This window comes from Centrocercus urophasianus, unplaced genomic scaffold (assembly GCF_019232065.1).
Source record: "Centrocercus urophasianus isolate 14NV4802_14NV808 unplaced genomic scaffold, USGS_Curo_1.0 seq_63, whole genome shotgun sequence".
Lineage (NCBI taxonomy): Eukaryota > Metazoa > Chordata > Aves > Galliformes > Phasianidae > Centrocercus > Centrocercus urophasianus.
Window position 1 is genome coordinate 160363 of NW_024885233.1, and position 26486 is coordinate 186848.

General features: G+C 48.0%; 3 protein-coding genes across 7 annotated transcripts in view; 2 read left to right on the plus strand and 1 right to left on the minus strand.

Moving 5' to 3' along the window:
- On the minus strand, nt 1-26202 carry NLRP3 (NLR family pyrin domain containing 3). Of its 2 annotated transcripts, XM_042836750.1 has the most exons (9): nt 26104-26202; nt 5485-5540; nt 3721-4017; nt 1580-3242; nt 1278-1367; nt 998-1168; nt 681-854; nt 427-594; nt 1-350 (listed from the first exon to the last, which is right to left on the minus strand). In XM_042836750.1, the coding sequence occupies exons 3-9, from the start codon at nt 3995-3997 to the stop codon at nt 116-118; spliced, it is 2778 nt and encodes a 925-aa protein (XP_042692684.1). In that variant the 5' UTR covers nt 3998-4017; nt 5485-5540; nt 26104-26202; the 3' UTR covers nt 1-115. The 2 variants fall into 2 exon arrangements, with proteins under 2 accessions (XP_042692684.1, XP_042692685.1); XM_042836751.1 differs by lacking the exons at nt 998-1168; nt 1278-1367.
- CEND1 (cell cycle exit and neuronal differentiation 1) lies at nt 6970-17465 on the plus strand. The gene is made up of 2 exons (XM_042836758.1): nt 6970-7031; nt 15378-17465. The coding sequence occupies exon 2, from the start codon at nt 15562-15564 to the stop codon at nt 15952-15954; it is 393 nt and encodes a 130-aa protein (XP_042692692.1). The 5' UTR covers nt 6970-7031; nt 15378-15561; the 3' UTR covers nt 15955-17465.
- The window catches only part of GATD1 (glutamine amidotransferase class 1 domain containing 1), a 9115-nt gene continuing 8655 nt past the window's right edge, over nt 26027-26486 (plus strand). For 3 of the 4 annotated variants that reach the window (XM_042836755.1, XM_042836753.1, XM_042836754.1), the window contains exons 1-2: nt 26062-26135; nt 26400-26476. In XM_042836755.1, the coding sequence (XP_042692689.1) occupies nt 26078-26135; nt 26400-26476 (135 nt within the window). In that variant the 5' untranslated portion in view covers nt 26062-26077. Of the gene's footprint in view, nt 26136-26399; nt 26477-26486 lie in introns of all 4 variants that reach the window. The other variant, XM_042836752.1, reaches the window with a different exon arrangement.

Sequence of the window (26486 nt, forward strand, 5' to 3'; positions counted from 1 at the left end):
TTTCAATGTGAACGTCCCTTTTTTATTCAAGCCTTCAAACTGCTTGGAAACTTGCTGGCCTTCCTTTGGCACCAGGGGGGAATGTTACCAGCAGGAAGAGCAGGGCACAGCCCGGCTAGCACAGGCTCCTAGTGTGGGGAGGGGCTGCCTGACAGGAGGGGAGCCCCTTTCGCCCCTGAACAGTTGCCCCCCTGCCTGCCCAGACGCTGCGCTGGAAGGTCAGTCGTGCCATGGCACCCGTCTCTGGGGCCTCGTGTTCCAGTAGATCTGTGACCTTCAAGTTGGGCTTCAGTGCCTGCAGGGCAACCAGCTCCTGCAGCGCATCCTTGCTCAGCGTGGATGTGCTCAGCCTTCAGGGAATACAGAGAAACAGCCTCAGCACCAGCAGGACCCGCCTGCTCCCCAAGTCCACATGGCCACACTCACCCCAGCGTCTGCAGCGTGCAGTTGTGATGGCGGAGCTGCCGCAGCAGCAGCAAGGCCCCAGCTCCCAGCTCAGTGTCAGTCAGGTCCAGGCACTTCAGGCTGTGGCTGTGCCCAAGCCATGCCACCAGGGCCTGGCAGCAGGCGCCGGTCAGGCTACAGCTCCCCAGCCTGCAGAGCAAAGGGGAGATCGCAGCATTGAGGGCACGGTGGTGGCACTGCAGCCGCTTGGTGTGCGGAGTGCCGTGTGCCCTTACCGCAGCACCTGCAGTTGGCAGCTGCTGTGCTGGAGCCCCTCACACAGCAGCGTCACGCCATCGTCCCGCAGCCCAGCGCTGAAGGACAGATCCAGCTCCTCCAGGCACGTGCTGGTGCCCAGTGCTACGGTGAGGTCCTGGCAGCAGGCACTGGTGAGGTGGGTGTACCGCAGCCTGCAGGAGAGAGCCTCAGCAGTGCTGGTCCCCCTGTGCCTCCCAGCCACGGTGGGACAGAGGGACACGGCCTCCCTGGAGGATGCTTGGGGACACACTCCCATGGGGACGCGCAGGGAAGGCGGCATCCTGGCACTGCTCACCGCAGGACACGCAGGCGGCAGTCAGGTTGGCGCAGCCCGGTGCAGAGCATCCTCACACCATCATCACCCAGCGCTCCGTCGCCCAGCTCGAAGTGGACCAGGCTGGGGAGTGTGGCCAGCAGCGTCCCCAGTGCCTTACTGTCACCCTCTGTCAGCCCGCACCACTGCAGCCTGCAAGAGGGAGGCACACCTTGCCCCACTGCCCTGCAGCACACAGGGAGTGCAGCCCCTCACCCTGTGGAGGTGCCCACCCAGTGCCTCAGGGCAGGGCCATCCATACCTAAGGCTCTGGAGTAAGCTGCCTGGATGCCCCAGTGCCTGGCACAGTGGGTACAGAGGTGAGTGCAGCTCCTCCTGCCGCCAGCTCTGCCTAGGAAGAAGGGCATGAGTATGGCCACGTTGTCCCACAGTTCTCACCAAGTAGAGGTAAAATCCTCCACTAAGGGACTAAACCATCAGTGAGGACAGGAGGTGGTGTTTGGATTGAAAGAGGCATTCACAATTCCAGAATGTTCCAGAACTTTGCTTTGCAAGGGAAAAGGGGAAACCTCTGTGGATACAGAGCACAGAGTCAGTACTCACCAGGGGAAACCCTTGGCTGGCTCCTGCCTGCGATGCTGCTGGTGGAAAGAGCAGCTCCGGAGGGTGACACTGAGCAGCCCAGCCCACTGCTTGATGCAGAAGCAAAGAGCCACCTGGTCATACAGTGTCAGCTTGGCGCCCTGCAAGGCTATTCCTGTGAATCTGCCCAACACGCCCTGCACAAAGCTTTCTTCGTTTGTCTCGAATAAAAAGTGGAAAGTGTCCAAATCCTCAACTGTCATCCCTGTACGGGGATGGCAAAGGTCTCTGTGTCTTGTCTGAAGCCACCTCAGCAGATCTTCCCGAGGTCGCAATGAAATTCTGCACCCAATTCCTTCATCTGCATACTCTACTGACTGGGGGTTCACCAGACCAAACAGGAGCCGCACCGTCACGTTTAAATCCATCCTAAACGTGTGGTAGCTTTCTAACAACATATTCACATCCTTCGCAAGGATCCGTGAGTCACTGAGCATTTCCTCCTGGTCCTCCAGGACGTAAAACATTGCTGCAAAGAACTCCTGGAGGTGCAGGTGGCTGAAGCTGTAGACGTTCCCGTGGTCTGTACCTTTCTCCAAACCTTTCTCATTGAGGAAGAGGGAGAGAAGCTCTGGCTGATTCAAGCCTTGGTCCTCAATTTCCTTCTCCTCAAAGAGGACCTTGTGTTTCCAGATGCCGTCAGCAGCCAAGGAGCAAAGCTTGTGCAGGAACTGCTGCAGGTTCCACCAGGCATTACTGACTCTGTGCTTTGTTAACCAGGAGAGGTAGAACAAGATCATCTGTGTGGTGGTCTTTGAGCATGCAAGAAGATGATTCCTCTTGAACAGCTCTTGCTCAAGGATGGTGCAGACAGTCCAGCTCATGATGGGGATGACACACAAGCTGTAGAGGACCTCATTTCCTCTGGTAAACCTGAAGGCCACATCTGCTTTATTGTTGTTCCCAAAATACCTGTGGAAATACTCCTCCCTTGCAGCTGTTGCAAACCCCAGAATTTCCACATAATGTTCACCCTCCAGGCACTGCCCCAGGCTCTTGAGAGCTGTTGGTCTCATGGCAATGAGCACAGAGGACTCAGGGAGGACTTTTCTCTTGAGCAAGCTCAGCAGGGTGGTTTCCAGTGGTTTGGCTTCTGTGGGGTCAGTGCTCAGCTCGTCCTTGGGCTGAGACAAGGGCAATCCCAGGACCTCAAAGCTATCAAAGATGAACAAGATCTTCTCCGGGTTACCCAAAATCCTTCCAGCTGGTGTTCGCTGTTGAGGGCAGCATTTTGAAATCAGGTCCACCATGCTCACTTCTTTGGAAAAGGAAAGCTCCTTGCAGTCTATGCAGAAGACATAGTCAAACTGTGTGCAGAGGGTCCCTTCCACCCAATCCATCATCACCTTCCTGATTGTCATCGTCTTCCCCATGCCAGTGGCACCCACCAGCACTGTGATCCGCTGCAGTTGGCCGTCTTTGCTGGGTTCAAAGAGCGTTTGTGTGGTGACAGTGTCAGGGCTGACATCTCCAGGCTCATCTCCATGCTGATTCCAAGACCTCCTGGCTATGGTCAGGTTGGTGTAGCGGTCGCTCACAGACAGGTTCTCCCCTAGCCAGGAATTCACCTCTCTGTACTGCAGGAACTCTCTGGCCACGTGCTCTCTGTATTTCTGCTTGTACTCTGCACCAGACAGAAGTGGAGTCAGTTCCAAAGCACAGCCATGCTCCTGACACAGCAACAGCACAGGACATTTATTTCAGTGCTCTGCCTCGATAGAAAATTCAGTTATGCACTTCCTATGTGCCATCCATTGAGCCCTCTTTCTTCTTCTGAGCCCTACCAGGAATGTCGCCAAGGTGTCCCTTGTGTCTTCCAGCTTAGCAAACATCTGCCTGCTTGGACCTTGTGGTTGCAGTGACTGCTTGTACAGGAACACTGTTGCCCCTTCCAGGCACCCTGGCCTTGTCCCCACAGGCCTTACTCTGCTTGTGGCCTCAGTGCGTTATGGGGCAAGGAAGAAGAGGAACGCTGATAGGATGAGTGGGACACCCTCGCTTTCCAGACTCACCACAAAGCTGAAACCTTCTCTTTTACTGACTTCCCCCTGTCCCCAGCACTCAAAAGCCAAAGGAGATAAAAATTTACCCTGGCTGCTTACCTTTCACCTTCTCATCAAGGATTTTTTCAGCAAGGTGTTTCTGGTTCATCTCCTCAAACAATCCGATGGCAATGTCCACAGCAGCAGCTTCCCCATAGCTGTTGTGCATAAATCTGATGAGTGTGGAAGGATGGGTGAACTTCTCCAGCTCATCCCTGTGAATGTTCCAGCCTTCTTTGCTATCAACGTGTGGCAGCTTCTTCTTGAAGTCTTGGAAGTCTTCCAGTGTGAGACCTTCCAGTGCTTCCAAGAGGACGGTGCTTTCTTCTCCTGCCATTGCTGGATATGGAAAATCACCTGAAAGAAACAAGGGTTAGGAATCAGTGCTCTTTCAACGTTGTTATGAGACATCCCTGAGAATACATAAGAACCAAGAGCAGCCAGAGTGGTGCTTGAGGCTCAGTCTCACACCCATTCAGAAAGGGCAGTGAGGGGTATTGGTGTGAACTTCACAGGGACAGAGCTGCTCACAAGGGGGTTGCTGCTGGCTCAGAGATTGAGGAGGAAAAACACTGACACAGAAGGGCAGAAAATCATCGAGGGAAGAAAAACAGGGTGTCACTCAAAGCTAGAAACTGGGAGAAGACTTTACAAGCCAACGCATAATTACAAAGGTGCTGGTGGGATATGATGTCAGGTCCCACCAACCTGTTGCTGGTGAGGCACAGGTGGCTCTGGCAATGAAGCACAAGAACGTTCTGCCCAAAAGCATAACATGGGGAAATTCCCTGGCAGAGATCATACAGGGTTGCTAGCAGTTATGAGCTAGGTTCAGGAGAAAAGGGTAAAATTTAACATGGGATAAGTGGCTTTCAGCAAGGAGGGAGGTGGATAACAGAGGAGAGGGGATGGATGGGAATGGTGATGGTAGGAGTAGAACACCCGAAGAGATGTATTTCTGTACAAGTAATACAAGAAACATTAAAAAGCCATTCTAAAGGGCCAGAGGACAGAGATAAGCAGTAAGAGACAGATTCACAGTACTCTAACAGCCACTCTGCAGGCATGGCAGAAAGATCGGCCCTGGGGAAAATGCAGCGCCCAAGCTGAAGTCAGGCATCTTCTGGTCACGCCTTGAAGAAGCCAAAGCCAAATCTTTGAGGACTGTTTTAAACAACATTTCTTGACAAATTATAAACCTGTATAATTTTTCACTGTGTCCCATTAGCGAGGCTGATGGGAAATCCTGACAAATGACAATGGAGTGCTGCCAAATAAACGTGTTCACCATGAGAACTGCTCCTATTTTAGCAAGGCAGTGATTATTGCTAAGCTACCAGCAGACAACAAGTGGTTTTCAATTATAGCTCCAACCGTTTCTTTGCCACCCTGCTTGCTGAAGAATCATTTTTCAGGGTTTTTTTTTGAAGAGAAGAGATAAAACCCTTCACTGGCAATACTAGGGCTTCCTAATGCACCTGTAGGACACAGGCTCACTTCAGCAACTTGTTCAAATTATTGTCTCCTGAGAATAATGAAAAATAGTCTTAATGGATGCTATGCTAGCTACGAGAGCAGCAGAATCATATCACAGAACCATAAAATGGTTGGGTTGGAAGGGTCCTTAAAGATCACAGAACCACAGAGTGTTTGGTTTGGAAGGGGTCTTAAGGATCATAGAACCATGGAATGGTTGGGTTGGAAGGGACCTTAAAGATCATTCATTTCCAACCCCTGCTGTGGATCAGGCTGCCCAGCGGAGTGCCGTCTATGTGCGTAGCAGTGGGCATTAATACTAATGGACAGGAGAATTACCATACAGACCTTACAACAATCAGATCTTCTCAGTCCTGCTCTGGCTGACCGAGGTGCATATCACACTGTTGAGAAAGAAACCAGTTGTAATGATCAGGTATGGACGCAGCATACTAATAATAAACCAAAGGCAAGCTTCATCGATGAGAGCTAGACATGACCAAGGACAAATAGTCCTATTATAGAACAGAATAAATAATGTGGAAACTACTGTAATAAAAAACCTCCCACTAGGAGTATAGGGTACTATAAACGTTATTAGGAGAAGAAATATGTAAGCAGAATCTTTTGCAGTGGACAGTGATTTTTCTGATAATGGAATAAAATAGGGGAGGTGTGGTTGGAGAAAGGAGGATAGAAAGCACGTAACAGGAGATGAAAATGAGAATTCTTATTAGCTGCGACAGCCCTCGAGGGAGCCCACAGAATCCTGGCATTCAAAAGCTGCATCTACCTGGGCTCCGGACTCAGCACTGGAAAAACATGCTAAAATTATGACAACTTGGTGATGCTGGCAGGTCTGTTTGTGTACAGGAACAGTCTCTGCAGACAACAAGTTGCAGGTGGACCAGCAGCAGAGATGCTGAATTATGATAACCATAATATACTGAAGGGGAAAAATGCTTATAAGTAAATATGACGACTGCAGATTTCACCTGCTATGACATTATTTATTGTAGTTATTGCATGAAGCCTATGGCAAATGTCCAAGGCCCATACAACAGACAAGGTCTCCCTCTGACCTTGAAGGAGCTGCTTTCACCTTGCTGCATCTTGAGCTGAAGCACTGCGTGCTGTGCTGGCACTTGGTTTCCTCCTGCGCTCTCCTGCAATGGATTTTCTGTAGTTTGCTTCAAACATGGACAAGCATCATAGCCCTTACTTCCTGATCAAATCCAGCTAAAAGTCCCACAAGAAGTCCCAGGACCTGGCCATGGGGAAATGCAAGGTTTTGGCCCCAGTAATGTCCTGTGAGGTGATTTCAACCTGGGAGGATTCAGGGAGAAGAGAACAGAGATGCCACAGCCCCCCCCCCCCCCCCCCCCCCCCCATACAACATTTTAGCTTCCTTCCCTGCACTATACAAAGCATTTCTTGTATGAGAGCATTTCTAACAACATCCTCAGAAATCCTGAGTGCCATGAGCCCCAAAATCCCTTTATTTTTTATTTTTATTTTTTTTTACCCCTTTTCCCTACACTCAGAAGCATCTCAGATTGCCGGGCTGCCCCCCTCCCATTCTCTCCCCCCGGCTGCAAGTTGGTGGCTGCAATTGCTGCATGCTCAGTGCTGTGGGGAGGGGGCGGGGAGAAGATGAGGGGTGCATTGTCCCCCACCCCCCCCCCCCCCCCCCCATCCCTTCCCCTTGGCATCCTGTCCCAGCCCTCCCCTCCGGATTGGAGCACTCTCTGCCCTCCTCCCCTGCTCTCCATCTTCCTGCGGTCTGCAGAGGTGCATTGTGGGAAACTCCCAAGTTTTTTCCACTCCCCCACCCTCCCTTCTTCCTCTGCCACCATCCCTCCTCTCTGCGCAAGAGCCAGCACTGGAGGACAGAGGTAAGGCTGCTGCTTTTCCCCCTGCATACCACTAACCGGGGGGGAGTTTGGAGAGAGGGGAGGGAGATTTTAATACCTGTTAATAAATAACAACATGTCTTAACCCAAAATAGCAAGGATCTCGGCACATGTCCTTCAAGGTCAGGCAGCCCTGGAATAGAGCTGGGAGCTGGGGTGGAGGCTGGGAGAGGGGATGAAGGCAGAAAGCTGGGATGGAGGCTGCAGATCTGGAATGGAGGCAGGGAGCTGGGATGGAGCTGGGAAATGGGATGGAAGCTGAAGCCCTGTGATGGAGGCATGGAGCTGAGATGGGGGGAGGACCAGGGATAGAGGCAGGGAGCTGGGATGGAGGCTGCAGCGCTGGAAGGCTGTTGCCAGGTTCCCAGCTGTGTTCCTGCTCCTTTCTGCCTGCATCATGCTATGTGAAATGTCTAATTGCTAGCAGTTCACAGGCAGGAGGCTATGCAGAGCAAGCAGTGCTGGTAATTAATAGCCCTGGCTGATTAATGTTTCCTTTTTCCAGGTTAGGAGCTGGGGGTTGTTCTGCTGGGGTGAGGCTATATTTCTGATACCAAACGGATAGCATTTGATATTGTCCCCTGCTTTGTGCTGAAAAGTTGCTTACAAAGAGAAACAGACCAAAACCAAAATCAAGCTCCTCATGGAGAGCTAGTGTGCCAAATGGGAGGGGGACATCAGATGGGAATGAAATGCATGAGGGGTGTCTGGAACACTTTGTGCACCTCTTTGTGTAGCTCTTTTTGCATCCATGTGTGCAGAGATGTGTTAGCTTGGTCCCTGCCTGAGGTCTTGGTCCCCACTGAGGAGGGGGGAGAGGATTTTTATGCCATATCCGAGATCAGCCTGGGAGAACTTTGGTGCTGGGGCCATAGGAAGGTGGTGGCAGCCTCTTCTGGATGGGACTTGGGCAGGATGCTGTGAGGAATGGGAGGATGCAGCTGGACAGAGCTCCCTGCTCCAAACGGGGACCAACCTCCACATTCTGACCTTCACAGCCACGACCTTCAGCAGCTCCCATCTTTCCAGCCCCTCACCCATGCAGTTGCAGCAGGAAGAAAAATCTAGAATTTCCCCTAACTGCACATATTCATCCCTTGGCTGGCGGGTGGCCACAATTGTGGTGCAGCGGTTCCATCCGTGGTGGGATGCGGGGAGGAAGGATGGATATAGGGCAGCCTTCCTGCATTGGAGACTTCCCAGATCTCCAGAAGGTCACTGCTGAATTACTCCCCATCCACCTGCAGGGGCTCCTCACATTTCAGCTGCAAAGCAACAGTTTTCAGATCTTGCAGAATGGAATCTGCAATCTTTTTGGCCACAGCTGAGATGCAGCAGGGTTGATGCCATGAGAGGCTTCCATCTGAAGGGTCTATCAGGATGCCCGTAAGATGAAGAGAGCTGCCAAATCCGCTGCTGCTTACTGCAGTCCCTGGGGCTATTGTACAGTATCAGAGATGACCCTTTTTTTTGTTATTGTTCTTTTTTTCTTTTCTCATCCTATTATTTTTCCTCTTTTTTTTTTTTTTTTTGCTTTCTTTTTTGCTCGTGTCTGTTGCACTTCAGAGAGAAGTGGGAGCAATGACTGTCAAGATGGGGCTTTAAAAGCAGCATTAGGAGGGTGAATCCTCTCCCCATCTCCTCTCTTGGCACACCGTAAAGGAAATAGAACTGCAAAGCTTGGAGGTACCAAAAGCACTTCTGCATTTGGGGTATTGCTGAGGTTCCTGCTAGGTGTTTGGATGGACACAACAGGGAATTGCTCTTCTGTTCTCTGGGCAGACCCTGAGGGTTTTGGGGGAGGTGGTGGCCTTCATCCTGGAGCAGGCAGCGCTCTGGGAGGACGGCTGAGCAAAGCTGTCCCAGAGAAAGGCTTGGGATCTAATGCCCTGCAGTTTTGAAAGGTAAGGGCTACAGCCTTGTTCCAGTAACGGAGATCTGGAGTGACTTCTCATGCAGTCTCATGGCCTCATGGAGTGACACCATGGAGGCAAAATTCTGTGTCCTGGGTTGTTTCAATGCTGCTTTCCCTTTTCTTGCCATGTTCCAGGGCAGCTGCAAGGCACATGCAGAAGGGTTTGTCTGCACAAGACAGCGAGCAGGTTTATAGCTCTTATTAGGGCTCTTGGAGTTATTTTCACATAGGGTAAGAGTAGGTAACAAAGCAGAACTGTAGCATTAATTTACACAGATCCTGTGAGGCTCAAGGACCGCGGATGTGATGGCTGAGGTTCCAGGTCTTGATGCAGCCACAGGCATGACACAGATACTGCCAGCAGCGATTTGAGGCTGCTGCCTGCTGAAAGCTTCTCAGCTTCTTGATGCTCAAAATTCAAAGGGCTCGTTGGGTGGGAAGCATTTAATCTGGGATGCAAGAAGCAGCGAACAGCACGTTGGGAGAAGGATCCATCAATATTTCATCCCAGGGAAGTGGGTCAGCAGCAGTGAGTGGTGCAGCTCAGTGCTGCTGCTTCCAGGCTGTGCTTTGGGAGGGCTGCACAGCCCAGCCCTGGTACACTGAGCCTGCTAAAGAGCTTCTACAGAATGCGATTCCCACTCTGAATGCATTCACGCTGTTTTATTGCATTTGCTGGGCGCTGCAGTCCAAAGTAGAGTGGAGGTGGCTGAAAAGCTCCCAGCTACATGACACAAACTCTTTACGTAAAGCTGTTCTGAGATTTATGGCAACACTGAGATGTACTGCATTACCTCATCCGCCACCACAGCACCTCTTGGAGATGGGAAATGGCTTAGTCACTGTACGCTGCCGTCACACTGCCTGGCTGGAGGCATGGCATCTTGCTGCTTTTGATGTGCCTGTTGCCTCAGCAGCACGGACAGGGGCAGAAGGGCTGTCTGCCCTACCAGGACTGGGGAGTTGGAGCACTGGGAAACAAAATGAGCTCTCTGCTTTTTCTTAACATTTCCAAGCCACCTTGGTGTATTGGGGGCATTTGCCTATGGGCTATTTCTGGGAGAAGAAACAGCTGTAAGAATGGTCTTGGGCTTCACAACCTTAGAATCATCAAAGTTGGAAAAAACCTCTAATATCAAGTCCAACAACTGACCCATCTCCACCGTGCCCACTGACCATGTCCCTCAGTGCCACATCACCATGGTTCTTGAATGCCTCCAGGGATACTGACTCCACCACCCCCCTGGGCAGCCTGTGCCAATGCAGCACCACTCTTTGAGAGGATTTTTTTTCCTACTATTCAACTTGACCCTCCCCTGGAATAACTTGAGGCCACCACCTCTCGTTCTTGTGGTTCCAGCTGTTTTCCCCCTGGCCACCTCAGCCAAGACCTCTTGGTAATGGCAATACTCAACATAACCTTGCTTTCTTCCATTTGAAGATCTAGCATCAGTCAGCTCAGCCTCCAGTACGACATAAATCCCATTTCCACATGTTTTTGACATTCAGAGGTCATGTTGGAAGCCAGCAACAGCACTGATCCTCCAGTAGCACCCTGTTTCTAACAGCCTGGTCCCTCAGCTGCCCTATATTTGGTACTAAGAACTATGCTGTTTTTGATGTTATTTCCTCCCTTTGGGAAAGTCATATAGTTGTAAGTTTTCAGGTACCTCTCTGAAGTGGCTGAATTCTCATTTCCTTGTTTATGTGCAGTCTGCAATAATGGAACAAAATCTGCAGACTTCAGGCTAAAATTACCTGCTCATAATCTACCAGCTGGTGCAAACAGATGAATCTGTGATGGTAACTAAGTCCTGTGAGCTGGTCTCAGCAAGTGCAAATTGCACCCAGTAAAGGGAAGCTTCCTTGGAGAAGAGAGCCACTTTCTGTTCCTTAGAAAGTTGGTTTGGTCTTAAATGATAAAATACAGGTATGGCAGCTGAGACCTACCGAACTTGGCAAATGGATCTGGGAAGCTCTTGAAACCAACTGGTGTTCTGCATCTGTCTTGCACAGTGAAAATTCTTCTCTGTGCTGTTGGACAGTGGGGATGGGCAGGGAGAAGCATTAATGCTTGCCTAGTCCAAGAGACCCATTAAATTCCTTGCCCAAAAGCCAAGACAGCTAACTCACCGTCAGGAGAATGGAGCTTTGGAACTTTGGTATTTATCACACTCTTATTTATTCTGAAAAAGTGAACTTTTAGGCGATTGCTTTTCCAGACAGGTGAGAAAGACAAAGATCTGAAAGGGAGGTAAAGGAAGGAGAACTGAAGATTTTTAAGGTCTTTTCTGCCAACTCAGGTTCTTTTGGCATGGCCCTGATAGAAGTCAGTAGGAATTCCTGAGGCTGGACTCAACAATCCTTATGGGTCCTTTCCAACTTGGGATATTTATGATTCCATGTTTTCAGCTGGAGGACACCTGGAGGTTGTGGATGGTCCTTTTTGGCTGCAAGCATGAATTCAGAGGCATAGCCCCATTGTGTAAGCTGAATTGTTTTTTGCTGATACGGTACAAGTATCAGCAAAAGTGTGAGTGTGATGTTTGAAGACCCCGTACAGCTGCGGGGTGCAGCTTCACACTGCATCCTGCACTCAGCTCCTCCTTGCAGATTTTCTCAGCTTTCTTTCTAACTCAAAAATGTGAGGAGAAGATTATGGGACACGGGAATGAGGCAGGGAACAGGACCTTCTAAGAGGGATACCTTACAGCAAAGCCAGCAATGACTCATCTGCTCCAATTGGTGCAGAATTGATGCAGCTTTCATCTGCACACACAGAAGACAGATGAATAGATGCGCTTGCTAATGTGGTGGGCAGGGAGGGGGGCTGAAGCAAAAAAGGTGCCCTTCAAGGAGCCAGGGAAACCTGCTCCTTCCCTGTTGGTTTGTCTGGGGCTTGTTGTAATGGGTCTGACTGCACTGACCTTGAGCTGCAGCAAGCAGAACTAGCCAAGGACTTCAATGGGCAGGAATTCAGAGCGCTTTTCCTTTTTTTCCTTAATTGCTGGTGTCAAGTTCTCTGCTTCCCTTTCCCAGCCTGGGGGGAGCTGGTGGCAAGTGGGAAACTCTCTGCAAGGGGCAAAGACTGTTAAACAAAGACATAGAATCAGGGAGACAGAGGGAATGAAGTCTGTTTCTCAGAAAACCTCATTCTACAGTGCTACCATCTGTGTGGGAGGCAGAAGGGAACTGGAAGGGGGAGGAATGGGTAGACGTGGAGAGAACAGCTGAGGAGGAATAAATAGATGTGATGAGCTATGGAGAAGAAAGTAAAGGTGGATAGATGGGCCATGAGAGGGAAAACTTTATGTGATGAAATGAATGAGGGAAAGGAAGGAGAAAAAAGGCCCTTCTAAAATGAGGAAATTGCTGTTCCTCTGAGCCTGATGACTGCTACAGAGTTGCTTGGAAATGAGCAGTGCTGGTGCCCTTGAAAGCATAGGGCTAGAAAGAGGAGAGAAAAATTAGGAAGTCTGGTGGATATTGCCAGCTTTGGGATCAGTTCTGCAGAATGCATTGTACTGCTTTTAGAGCCTGGGTTGGCAGGAAGAAATAAATGCAAAACCCGTGTTCTGCACGTTCACATAGTCCAGCAAGGAGTGCAGGGCAAAGCTTCCTAGCAGAGGGAAACCGCTGGCAGAAAGCCTTTCACATGCACACTTAAAAACAGCTGATAGTGAATTTCAATTTAGTTTGGTTTCCAAATATTCTTAAATCTCTGGAATCTGCATAAGGGGAAAACAGCAAATATTTAGCAAAGCAGAATAGCTGCACAATGCTAGGGAGTGTGAGCAGCCCAGCTAATTGCCACTGAAGTCACCGTGTAGGTAATTGAATATTTATGATATGATGAATCTGGCTCTCCCTGTCTGAACCTCAAAGTCTGCTCCTATTGTGAGCCTCACTTTCTCTTCGTGGCCTGCGTCATCACTGCACCAGATGTAAAATGAGAATTACTTCTTCCTCAAACCAGAAGAATAGAGCCTTGCAAATGACCACAGCTGTAGTACATAGGAATATGCCTCTGGATGCACTTAGCATTTCTACTAAGAACATTATGAAATCATAGAATCATTCAGATTGGAGAAGACCTCCAACGTTATAAAGTCCAACCATTAACCCAGCAGTGCTGAGCCTAACATGAAACCACAGCCTTAAACATCGCATCTACACATCTTTAACATCTTTAAATGCCTCCAGACTTGGTTATCAGTGTCCTTTGGAGGCAATAGGAAGGAAAAGACAAGGCAGATGTCATTTAGAGAGATATTGCAAAATGAGCAAGGAAAACAACACTCCTGGTCAAGTGCATGTGCTTATCTACAAACACCCAGGCCACGGGGAAGGTCTTAATCTCAGTGAGCATCTGCAATTAGGTTTGTGTGGTACAAGATGCCCAAGTGCATGATAATCTTCAGTGAAGCACGAGGGGTGGTAGTTTGGGTTCCCAAAATGATTTAATATCAAACTCAGTGATGTCAGTAAGTGTTGCTCAGCTGCAGACAAAGTAGACCCGGCCTATGTAGAGCAGCTAAGTGGGCATTTGGTTGCTGCGTTTTAATTGAGTGAAGAGGTGGTTTGATTCTATTCCCTGGGAGAAGTTTGAGTGAGACTGAATTGAAAATCCAAGGAGAAGGCTAGCAAATATCCTGCTCAATGCTGGTTATAAAACCATTTGTACAGATTATTTGCCTCTTTTCAATTATTTATTTCAAAACTGGTCAGCTTGGATCACCTGAAGTCACTTGGAGCTTTCAGGCTCCACCTCACTGAATCCTGTTCAGCCACAACCCATCTGCCCTAAAAGAGAAATATGAGGTAGATGAGAAGCCTTCTGGAAGTCTCCACGCCACAAAGCCATCACCCAAATGGGAAATATGTTCTCTGTTCAGGGAAGTATACAGCATACCAGTATCATGGCCAGAAGCACGGTGTACCATGGGAGATACTGATTCCAGTGATTTTGGTGTTGCAGTTCCCCAGGTTAACTCCAGTTCACTGATGCTGGAGGAAATGCTGGCCATAGAACAAGAAATGGTTCCATGGAGAGGAGGAGACAGGGCAGTTTCTCGCACCAAGCAGGAAACTGTTGCCTGGTTTTGCTCTGAACCCAAATCTAGCATTTCTGAGTAGGTCTCCTCCAGACCATCATTTCTGCCTAGGCAGAAATTTAAAACCCATCATCTGTTAGCCTGGTTCCCAGAAGAGGCAACAGTGTGAAGCAGTGATGCAACCCTGGCACCCTCTCCTTGTCCACCATTAAAGGAGAGATCAGTCCTCTGAGCTATTATGGAAGCAACGTCTATCTGGAGAGGTTTTTGATGAGCTTCTCTATTTCTAAACCCAGACAGTTACTGAGCTCATATTTCACTTAGCAGGCATGGAGCCCTTGGCAGCACCAAAGGTCAGCTGGGAGACAATGAAGCAGGTGACTCAGATCTGATGGCTTCCTCTTGTTTATTCATCATTTCCCAACTCAAACCTGATGTGGTGCTGATGGCAAGCCTCTCCTTGTCCCCTGTGCTCAGGGAGGTAGCTGGGGAGCTCCATCTCCCATCTCACCCTGCCCAGATGGCTGCCTTAGGTGAACTTGCTGAATTATCTTTAGGCTGCTTTCATCAGTTCCTTGGAAAAAAATGATTCCAGCTCATCTCTGTCAGCAGTATGGGTGATGTTTTGTAGGCAAACCTAGATAACTACTGCAAGGAGACAGGAGCCTGCCACTGAGACGTGGTGGATAGCCTGTCCCTGGAAACATTCAGGGTTGGGCTGGATGGGGCTCTGAGCATCCTGACTGAGCTGTAGATGTCCCCGTTCATTGCAAGGGAGTTGGACTAAATGACCTTTAAAGGTCCCTTCCAACACAAATGATTCACTGGAGTCCATACACCACGCTGTAGCAGCTGAGGTTCTGTCCCTTACCTTGCCTTACAGTAGCTTTGATAATTGAGAAACCTAATCCATTTATTAGTCTCTATGTGGATGGAGATATCACACATTAACCACTTCCTAAATTTCAGTTGGGATAGTTCTACAAAACAAAAAGGGCAAGGGTGAGTTATGGTCAGGGACGAGCTGTTGATCTTCTTTCCCACGGAACAACTTGTTCTCCCTTTACCCAGGAGGAAGGCATCAAGGAATTAAAATTTGGTTGGACATGAGTACATCTTGCCACAGATAAAGGACACTGCATACAGCTAGGGATTTATCCTGTAAATGGAGTGTAGCTGCAGCAGACTTCAGTGAAGGTTGGTGTGATGTATTTGGTGTTCTCTCAAGTGCAGGCACTACAGTAGGTACTTTGACTACAGCTCACAGCTCTCACAGTTTTGTTCTCCTCTTCAGGCGGGATGCCAGTAGCTCATTCTATCTTCTTCACCCAGCTCTCATCGCTTTCCTTTCTCTTCCAGGTGCTGTATCATGTCCAGGTAGGACACCACCAGCGTGAACATCATCCCAAGGTGATCACCCCCAGGCACTGAGCTGTCCTGCTCTTGTGGCTCCTATTTCACTCAGGAGCAAGGAAAAGGCAAAGAAGACCTAGGACTGCCTCCCTTGTGCTTGGCGTCCAGACCACCTGCAGCACTCACAGGGATGGATTCCAAGGGTAACATCCGAAGTGGAAACAAACCCGATGCCAAAGCCCCCAGCTCTGGAAAGCCAGAAAAGCCCAGCCCTGGGCCTGCTACGAATGCAGACAAGAAGGATACCCCCAAAGAACAGCCTAATCCTGCCACTGCTCCCAAGAAGGCGGGCAGCGATGCTGCTGTTGTGAACAACCACAGCAACCTGAAACCCAGTGCAGCCGCCACGGAGACACAAGAGGCCACTGGCCAGTCCCCTGACTCTGACCACAAGGGAAATGGCTCCGAGGAGTCACCAGGCAGCATCTTTGACAACGTGAAGCCCTTGATCATCGTTGGAGGAGTGGCGGTGGCGGCGCTGGCGGTGATTGTGGGAGTGGCGTTCCTCGCCCGGAAAAAATGAAGACCAAGACAGGGTGGGCTGAGAAACCCAGCCTGGCTGTACAGCTCCTTTTGAGACAAATGCATGCACACAAATTCTATACATATCTATATAGAGAGAGCGAGCTAGATAGGTCAATGTCAAACACCAACTGCAACTCCAAGGGTCTTCTTCAAGACCACTGTGCCAGTTTGACCCGATGTGGGTAACTCCATGCACTCAGTGTGTTCTTTTCATGTAATATACCTTGGCTTATACCACTGTGTATAGATTACAGCTTCTCCTGATTGGTGTAAATGACGGTGTCCCCTCCCCTCCCCTGCTGTCCTCCCTGGGAGCCACCCCCACTTCTCCTGCAGTCCCCTGTTTTCAAGTCCAAAGTGTTCTTCGTCCCATCCAGAGTCCCTGCTTTGTGTTTTGGTTTTTCTGTTCAGTTTGTTTTGAGGGAAGAGATGGAGCCTAGTGAGAAGACCCAGTTCACTTGTCCCTATGTGGGGGGCAAAGTGTGGTTTCTTTGTGCTAATTTCTTGGGGCTTTGGATAAGTCTGTTCAGCTGGTATTTTTCCACTGAAGCTATGGCATTTCTGTACATGAGAAGGTAGGGAAAAAGGGAAACACAGGCTGGTTTCAGGGGTGGACAGGAGCTGGGATCCCATGAAAAATAACACTGACCTGCATCATGCCAGGCAAACCCTGATCAAGGTCACTGGAAAGATCCATCTGTCCTAGAGTGATTCCTCGCCTGTGACAGTAGCAGGGATTTGTGACTCCTCCACATCTTGGAAATGGAAACAAATTCCCAGCACTGGGGAGCAGCCTGGTTTTACTGGTGAGTACCTCAGGTCTAAAGCCAGACCTTCTAAGAAGGAAAAGGAAGGCAGGCAATGAGAGGATTCAGGGCCTTGGCAGATGCCCTTCCCCTGACACCAAGAAGTGGGTCACTTTATCTTGCACTGTCTTTTTCACTTGGGTCAGAGCTCAGATGATGTCAGAGATTAGATGAGGTCAGAACCACAGACTCCCTGGAGCTCAACAGAAGTTGCAGCCAATGGGGTTTTCGAGTAATACTTAGAAAGACCATGAGATGGTGGGGTGAGTTCAGTAGAAATCAGTTGAAGAGCCATTGTGATGTGTCTTTGAGCCTAGATGTGCACATTCAGTGTGTACTAGGACAGAGAAAGGCATGTGTTCCCTGGGTGCTGTCTTTGCAGTACCAGCTTCCGGCAAAATTACTAGACAGGATGGCAGATGTGTATGACCCTGGTAATTCTCTTGGCTCATGTCTCCTTAATTTACCTCCAAATTTGTTTGGCTGAACGCATACAGCTTCTTCAGACAAAAAGCCTTTTCAATATAGCATGGCCACTCCTATGGTCACCCTCTTTTCCCCAAGGCTCATAAAATATTCCCAAGGCACAGAACCTCTGGGAGTATCAGATGCTGTCTTCTGATGAACAACAGGCTGCTTTCAGCATGAGTTTAATGTCTACCTCTACCTTCACCAGTACAGAGAGGAGATGTATGTGTTGAGTTCACAGTGGTTTTGGAAAGAGTGCTAACAGCCCTGGAGAAATCCTGGTGGTTCAAAGCACTCCTTCCTTGTATTGTGGATATGTCTTCAAGCAGCAGTGTGTCACAGCCTGGAGAATTTTGGGGGATTGAACAGAAGGGTCTATGGCTGGGTGCCTCGTCACATCTGTCTAAAGAATGGATTTCCCCTCATCCTGCTTTGCAGTTCAGTCATTCACTTTTGGAGGGGGGGGGAAAGGGTGAAGTAAGGGTAAAAACAGCAGAGTATGAATTGGGAAAGTAGAGATGTGAGGCACAAAGTAACTCAGAAGCAGTCCTAGCACAGAACCTTTGCAGAAACTGTAGCAGGGCTTTGCAAGAGGATGCAATGGGGCTGTTGCATCTCCCTGCCTGCATCTCATCCAAGAGCTTGGGGGTGATGCAGAGCACCCAGACTTTGGCAGTGCCCTTGGCATGTCCTTATGTGTAAGCCAGAAGCAAAAGGCGGCGCAGTCCAGCCAGGAACCTCATCTATGTTACTGCCCACTGGGTACAGAGCAACATATCCAAACCAGTGGTGTTTGGATACAGGGATGGATATTCCTGGGCTCTGCTTCCTTTCGAAAAAAGCTTTTGGCTGTACGGACTCTTCTTGTACCGCTTATGAGGAAGGGAAGTTGGCCACCCCTGTTCTGATTCATGTTTTACCAAAGCAGGGTTGGTGATTTTCAGACCAATGCCTCTATTTTCAACTCCTGCCTTTAAGAGATGTTTCCACCAGTCCTGTCTTCTCCTGACATGGGATATTTTTAGCAGTGTGTGACACTACAGATGCAGCATTTATCTACTCTGCACTGATCAGCATAGATAGATGAGGGGGAGAGGGGGGAAATGCCTGCCTCATTTGAGTATCTTATTATTTTATTTCTGAAGTGTTTTCATTTTCTGTGCTTAAAGTTTGGCAACAGAAAAGGGAAAAACAATTCTCAGCAGACGTGGGCCTTAACCATTCCTGTTTGCCTCCTTGCCCTTAGGGCATGTGTGTGCAAGGCCAGTAACCCCATCCAGAAACACCCCACAGGGGCAGTGCTGGGACAGCAGCTCATGCTCTGGGTACAAAACCACATGCAGTCCTCCCCAGGCAGGGACTGTAATTGTCCTGTCCATAAGAGATCTTCTGCTTACTGCCATAAATTAACACTGCTGTCCAGACCTATCATCTGGAGCCCCCCTCTTTGGTTTGATTTGAGAAACACCTCTGTTTACGTGTGCATGTGAGTGTGTCTGCACCACCACCCTGCCTTGAAGAATATTCTGTGTGCGTCTGTATATTTACGTATCTATACAACCGCAGTAAAGTCACATTCCTTGTAGGGAAAACCAAAACAAAATCTGGAGGTGACACTTCATTTGCTCCCCTGCATTCTCACAGTGTTCATGGTGTCTTTTTTGTGCCATGCATCACACCACGCAGCACCCACGCTTCTTTGGTCCTGGTTTCTGCTCAGTGCAAAGAATGTATGGCTGGTGAACTGCTGAATGTATCATATGAGCATTTTGCTAAAAGCTCAAAACTACTGTTCCTCTCCCTGGATAGTCGTGTGGGCTACTCGCTTGAAGTTAAGGTACTTTTAGACTATATTGAACTGTATGGACTGTGTAGCACTTGTCAAAGTGTGGGTCTAGCATTGGCTTGAGTCAGGCAGATGAAGTGTAGATGCCACATGAGCTCCCAGTGCTGGGACCACGCACTTGCAAGTGACCTCTTAGCAAACACCTCCCGTTCTGCCTTAACGTGCCCGGCTGTGCGGTGGTTTCATTCTGAGTGAAAATGTCCAGTGAGAAGTAGGCTGAGAAGAGCAAATTCCTCTCTCTCAGCATCGAAGCGAGATTGAACTCAAAGCTGTCAAGAAGCCGAAGGCTTAAATGACTGAACTCGCTGTGCTAAATAAATAGTTGTCTTTTCTCGTACTGAGCACATGCTGTTATTTGCTTGATGTTATTCTTTGTGTGGCGTTTGTGACATGAAGTCCTTCTAGTGATATCTCCATGGGGAGAATGAACTAATGGTTAAAACTAATAAGGTTCTGCACTTGGGTTTTGAAGAGATCTAGATTGCTAGTTTACTCTTTTGATAAAGTCTAAATTAGAAGTTTGACTTCACAGACTTTGCAGCATATCACTAAAAGTATAGATTCAATTACTGTACCCAATCCATAAGTTTTGGTTGGATTCAAAGAAGTTGTATACTCTCTTGGGCAACTTTTTAGAAGGTTTTTGATGCTTCTATCTTTCAGAAAGATGGAAGAGATTACAGGTCTGCTTTCACTTTCTGCTGGCTTAATAGGCTGTGGTAAGTCGTGCTACCCCCAACAGCTTTGCAGCAGGATGCAAACAAACCTGGGAAGAAAAGGATAACATTGCAGCACTTTCAGGATGACAAACACTGCACAGATGCTTGCCCTGGGGCACTTCTTGGTTTAGTGACAAATTGAAAATGGATTGGTGTCTTTGTAGGATCAAAGGTTAGCAGCTGAGCCACAGGCTGCTGGAAACAAAGGGGATTTTTCCATCAATTTCACATGCTGTGATCAGGCATTGGGGTCTTACTGGCACCAGGGCTATGACAGCGGGTCACTGGAAGATTCAAAGGCATTTCAGTGTCATGTTTCCACAAAATTGGCAAAAAAGCTTCTTATTCCTCTGCTGAGTATATAAGGGAAGTGTTTATCTGCACAACCATGCCTATATGGACAGTGATATTTGCCAATAGCCATCAGAATAACTTTAAAAACCAACAAACAAGAAACTCACTGGTGAGAGATGATTCCTGCTTAAAATTCCCCTCCTTTCTTGGAAATGCCATGAGGGTTCAGAAATCTGCCTTGTTCTAACTACTCTTAGAACTGGTTGAAAATAGCAATCCTGAAGATTTGTGAGAAAGAAAATGTTCTTCAAGAAACAAACCAAACAATGGAGGCAATGAAAAGAGTACCTGAAGAGTGAAATTCCAGGAATTTCAATCAGTTCTGCAGAGAGCTTTGGGTCAGTGTTGCTAAGGAGGGGTGAGAACCAGGTCAGAGCAAAAAGCATGACATCGTTATTTCAGCACCCTTGAATTTTTATACCCTATCCACTTCTTTGGGGCCAGGGCACGCTGTACCACCCACATACGTCAGGATGCAAGCTGTGTGCTACAAAGAAATCAGAAGAGGGCAACGTGAGCAGTGTCTGCCTCATATAGTGGATTAAATATTGCTGCTCTCGTTACAGCCCGTAATCTATCCCAAAGTGCTTCATGTACTACAGTAACCATTTTTGGCATTTATTTGTCCATTGTCTCCTGCTTCCATTTCAACTGGAAATGAGTACTACTGCAAAGTTTATCTTTCTGAAGTGTTGATCATTAATGAGAAGCTATTTTTAAGTGCAAGGAACATAGAATAAGGTTAGTAAGGTTAACGCCAGCCTTAGCTGTCAAAAACAAGATAGAGAGTGCTTAATCTAAGTCCATCCTACCAAATGCAGCTGTCCAGAAGATAGCTGCCATTCAGCTAGACTATGATAGCTTGAATTTAGCAGCCCAGATGATGATACAAGGTGCTGCTGAGGGGACAGCAATTTATCTGAGTCACTGGCTTAGCAGCATGCCACACGTGCCATTCAGCTCTGTTCCAACATAATTTTTTAGCCTTTTATTGCTTCTTGCATTATTTAGCTCAGATCACATTACCTCGATTGGCCCTGAGGAGTTAAACCTGTTGAGTAAAGGATTCTTCATGATGAAGACTTTCTTCCTTTTAGTTCATCACTCCAGCCATGTGACCTACTTTCCTTTTAAAAGCCTGGATTCTTAGGTTGGTCACACCAGGTTTTCATGGCTCCATTGGTTTCTAGAAATTTGGTTCATTGCTTGTTCTTTACTGCTGCTTCACTTACTTTACTGTATTCCCAGGCAACTCTGCAGATGTGACCTCTCCACAGAGAGGCAGAAGCCCTGCCCCAGTGCAGAGGCAGATTTTGGGCAGCCTCGCCTAACAGATACAGCCAAAGTTCAGCCTCTCTGCACCTAGAGGGAGTACAGAGACTGTGTGGTGCAGTGGGAAATACCAAGTATTCATTTATCCCGGTTGCTAAAGCTGTGGGGTTTGAAATGCAAGATGCTTGCCTGCCACAGGAGCTCAGTAGAGAAGAAAACCGTGTCTGGAAGGTCACATTCTTGTCCTTACTCAGAGAAATGCTGTATGGCTGCAAGCTCTTCCTGGGACTGGAGACCCAGGAGCTGCCTGCCAGTTGGATGTGAGGGTATTCAGGCTATTGGAGAGATGCTAATGCAGCGTATGCAAACGCTACACCTGGCTGAAGCTAGGAATGCTCTGGTACTCTACATATTGGAGCACCAGAAATACAGGCAGAGAGCTGGCTCTCAGCTGAAGTCAAGGTTCTGCATTTTTGCTGGCCTTGCAGAGTCAGACCATATGTAGGTAATGCACTGCAGCCCTCATCCTCTACAAGCTGCAGGACTGAGGACACAGAAGACCGCAGGAATGTTTCTTTTTGACTGGGCTGCTCGAGTTTTATGAAGTTACACGAGACGGCTGGACCTGGAAAATTCACGTCATTCAACAAAACCATACTAAAAAGCTAGCACTCAGTGCATGCAGAAAAGATCACAGCAATTGGTTTTCAAATGCATGAGTTTGGCTCTACCCTGCACTCTCATTCTGCTGGCTGCTTTGTAAAGACTTGATCTCTTCCAATCAAAATGATTCCAAGTGTTTGTTCTGTTTGGACACTGACAAGCAGTGTGTAGGGAGACACATTCTCTGCTCCTGGAGGCTGTGCTCTTTGGATTAAATAGATCTTTTTTGCTGAAAAATATAACTTGGATTAAATAGGACTTAGACCAGCAGCATTTGGCTATGTTACTCTTGCTCTCATTATTTTTTTCCAGTTGTTACCAGCTTGAAATTCCCAGACTACTCCATTCTAGTTTTTAATTTCTCATAATGCAAATCTGCAGTGCAGGATCCCAAGAATAAAGTTATTGTTTCCTTCTGTCCATGCATGATGATGCTCCAGTACCAAGACTCCCAGCAGGAAGAGAGGACTCTTTAATCAACCCCGCAACAGTAAAGACCTGCATTGTATCCCTGGTTTTGCCTCATCAGCTTCAAGCAGTCAAGTTTCTGGGACAATGTGATAAGAACAAGGTGCCATACAGTTTGTTTCAAAAACAGCAACAACAAATGAATCATTTGGCTTTATCCAGTTTTGAGCAGCCCTTCTTCAGCCTGATGCCTTTTTCTGAGTCACTGGTTATAACCCTTTCAGTCCAAATCTTTAAAAGGTGTAACCTCAATTCTCCAGTACAAACCAGCTTCCTTCTAGTAGTAGGTGCAGGTTGCTTATAAACTTGTAGAGAAACTAAAATTGTAGAAAGGGAACTCGAAGGTCCGATTACAGGGGATTTCTTTTCTTCTTTTCAGTTTGCTTTTATTCTGTTACTTTGCAGGGACTGACTCAAAGCCCCTGGAAGTCAGATGGGAAGCTGAACCACTAGCAGCAGGGAAATGCCTGCTGTGACATCCGTGGGTTTTGCATCAGTCCCTGGATGTGTTTTCCAGTTGATAATAATTTTCAGAGTGACATTTTGTCACTCTGCAGACCTGCTTGTCACTTACACATATTTACTTGTGTTCAACATACAGGTTTGGGTTGGTTTTTATTTTTTTTTTTTTTAATTTCAGAAACAGTATGCTGCTAGATACATTTCCTGGAGGGAAATGGACACCTACCTACACACAAAGCTATAGAGCTAATTTATACCTTGTTGAATTTATAACCTTGTCTATGCTTCTATGGACACTTTGTATGGGCTGCAGCTCAAATCCTAAAATAGTCAAGAATTTTTCCTTTCCCATATAGTATTCTATTTACTTTGACTTAAAAAAAAAAAAAAAAAGCGTATAAATGCAATAATGCAGGTAGACTAGAAATACTAGATTGAAAATTAAAGTAGTTTAGCTTGTCCCGTTGTGACTGACAGTGTTGTACGACACCCAACGCTGTATCCTAACATTTACCAGGCTTTCTACATAGCTGAATCTAGTATTAGCTTTGAAAACCCATTGTATGAGTGGTGGGTGGATGGGCTGGAAATGTGTACTCTCTACACACTGTATGTTACTCACATTAGAAGCTGTATGGCCACTCCATATGCTGTGAAACTGTAAATGATTCCCAATACACCTGTAACTCTTACAAGGATTGTGAGAAATAAACTATATATAGAGATATATATACAGATATAGATATATTGTATAATTCCTCCTGTGAGCATCTTTGTGTATGCGGGTACGCGAGTGAAAATACCTCCCTTCCTCTCACTCCTCAGCCACGGTCATGTTTTCTGAAGGCTAGGATCAGAGATCCCAGTAAGAACCATAGCAAAATGAAATCCCTGCCCAGAATAAACTCCAGCCTACCTGAGGAAAACAGGCCAAGGAAGATTATTATTATTATTATTCCCAGATAGGGGATGAACTGTAGAATAGCTGAATGACTTATCCAGAGCCATCCAGGCAACACCTTCTGATCCCAGAGATCCCTGTTCTGCAGGCTGGTTTGTCTGAATCGGAATCCTGTCTCTGAGGAACTGGGATGGGCAGATGCCTGCTCTTCCAGCTAGTGAGTGTGAAGCTTAATGTTCCTTGAGCCAGTGGGGAAGGGGTGAGCATCTGGAAGGGTGGAAACCTCTCCTGCCCTCCCTGGGCTGCTCAAAAGCACTGATGCAGGGGGAAATGCATCTTCCTTCCAGAGAGAGGCCCTTGTAGCAGAAATGGGTGTGCAGACATGATATCATCCTTCCTGTCTTTCCTTTACCTTTATCCTTCCTTATTAAAAAAAAAATTAAATGCATGTAAAGCAAGGCTATGTTTGCAACTATCCTAAGCTACAAACTGCTCTTCCCCTCTCTTTTCATTTCTAGCCATCATTCAGCCCAAAAGGACATGATACAAAATCACTGCACTCCTGAGAAATGCTGTGGTTATGTTGTACCACACCAGATTCAAAGAGGAAGCACTCAGCCAACTCAACACAACTGCAACATCCAGGCTTTACTAAAGCAAACTGAGAGAAGTAGCAAATATTTTTTTATCATCCTTGTGATTCTACAGCAGTGCTAGCTGCTTGCTAACCTCCCACATTCAGCAGAGTGCTCACTGCAAGAGAAATGAACAGAAGAGCTTTTACAAAACCTCTCTGCATGTGCAAAGCAGAGACACTGGCACTGGAAGATCGAGAGTTGAGGTCACCCTATAATTTAATTTCTAAGGAATTGGGGCTCTCATATGCTTCTTTTCTTTTTCTTTCTGTATGTTCTCACCTTAAATCACTGCCAGGTGCACTCATGCTTTATATTTTTGGGCAGTCTAGGGAGGATAGGAAGAGCTGGTGGAGCAGAACTTGAGACAATGGTTTGCTTTCTGCTCTTGCATTTAGAAAATAAATTAAAATGGATTTACAGGTAAGGAAGAAGGACTACAAATCCAAAGCTCAGTACCACAAGGACTGAAGCTGCTGGAGGAGCACCACGTTCCCTGCAAGGTGGATACAGAGAATAAGGCAGTTTGTTTGGGTTTTAATCATTTTCTGGGAGCTCAGATTGAACAGACAGGAGTGTCCAGGCGCCTCCATGTGTAACACGGTTGTGGGTTTGGAACACTTCTTGAGAAAAAACGAGGTTGGTAGACAGACAGCATGAGGTATGAGCTGCCTTTCCTATAGGAAACCAGGCTGGAAATCAGGTCCCTTCCAAAAATTGCACAGAAGTAGTAGCAGAATTGTCTTCTTTTCATTTTATAACCTATCATTTTGTGACAGTTTCTTCGTAACACACTCACAACCATCAAGATGCAGACCAATGAAATTAACAGAGATGGAAAACGCAAATCCAGGGTTCACAGAAACCACACCACCATGTAACCAAGAGCAGCCAATGCCTGCAATAAATGTTATCCTTGAGGAACGTTACTAAAATCCCAGACTGAACACAGAGAAGACGAATCAGAAGACACGTGAAGGACGGGATGGGAAGGACACTTTCTGGGAGGTTTGGATGAGTTTATTAATCTCACGACATGGGGCTTCACTGAGAGGCTCTGGTTCAGATGAAGAGGGATTTAGGGAGAAAGGTGGAAACCCAACACCTCAGCCACTGGTCTGGGCGCTGAATATTAGGCGATACATTGACATTACAATGTTTTTTCGTTCGCAACATGCTATCGCTTGCATAGGGAGGTCGGTGCAAGCACTCAGCGTTTCAGCCCAACAAATTTGAAGAGGGCGGGATATAAAACCGTCATAAAAAGCCAAATATCAACATAAAATCCAATGAGGAAAGACAGAGCCTACGGAAAGGAACCTGAGCACGGCGGCCACTACACATCACGGCGCATGCGGATGGGCTAGCGCCGACGGGTTTAAAGGAAGGCAGCGCAGAGCAACCCATCATGGCGGCTGCCCTCAGTTTTCCCGCCCAAGGGTCGCGGCGCGCGGCTCTCCGCCTGCCCGAGTGCGCATGCGCGGCTGCATGAGGCGCCGGCTCCGCGCACCACCGCCCGTCCCTGCCATGTCGGAGCGGCTCGGCAAACCCACCTGCCTCCTCGTTGCCAGCGCTGCCGCCGCGGGTGAGCCGCTCCGGGGGCAGCCCCGAGTCGCCCAACGCTCTCCTCCCTCCCTCCCGGCCCGGCTGTGCGAGTTGCTCCGGCCCCTTTTCCTGTCAGACCGGCTCCTCCCTTCCGCGGTGCGCGGCCCTATGGTGTTCGTGTGGTCCCGCTTCCCGCGCGGGGCCTTGAATTAACATTCTGACGATCTCCTGAGCTTTTAAATGACCTGAGGTAGGTAAAATCCCGGCTGGCGGTACAATGCAGCTGTTGGGCTCTGTTTTCCAGGGGTGTCAGCCCAGTCCTTCCTGCAGTGTTTCACGCTGAGCAGCTCTGCCTTCAACCTGCAAGTTGCCACTCCCGGGGTGAGTAAGA

Bases quoted from the DNA above. Each gene is read 5' to 3' on its own strand.
- CEND1 (XM_042836758.1), top strand. From the start codon at position 15,562: ATGGATTCCAAGGGTAACATCCGAAGTGGAAACAAACCCGATGCCAAA.
- NLRP3 (XM_042836750.1), bottom strand. From the start codon at position 3,997: ATGGCAGGAGAAGAAAGCACCGTCCTCTTGGAAGCACTGGAAGGTCTC. The intron at 1,368-1,579 runs GTGAGTACTGAC...CCTTCTTCCTAG, and splicing joins CCAGCCAAGGGTTTCCCCTG to GCAGAGCTGGCGGCAGGAGG. The intron at 1,169-1,277 runs GTATGGATGGCC...TCCCTCTTGCAG, and splicing joins AGCTTACTCCAGAGCCTTAG to GCTGCAGTGGTGCGGGCTGA.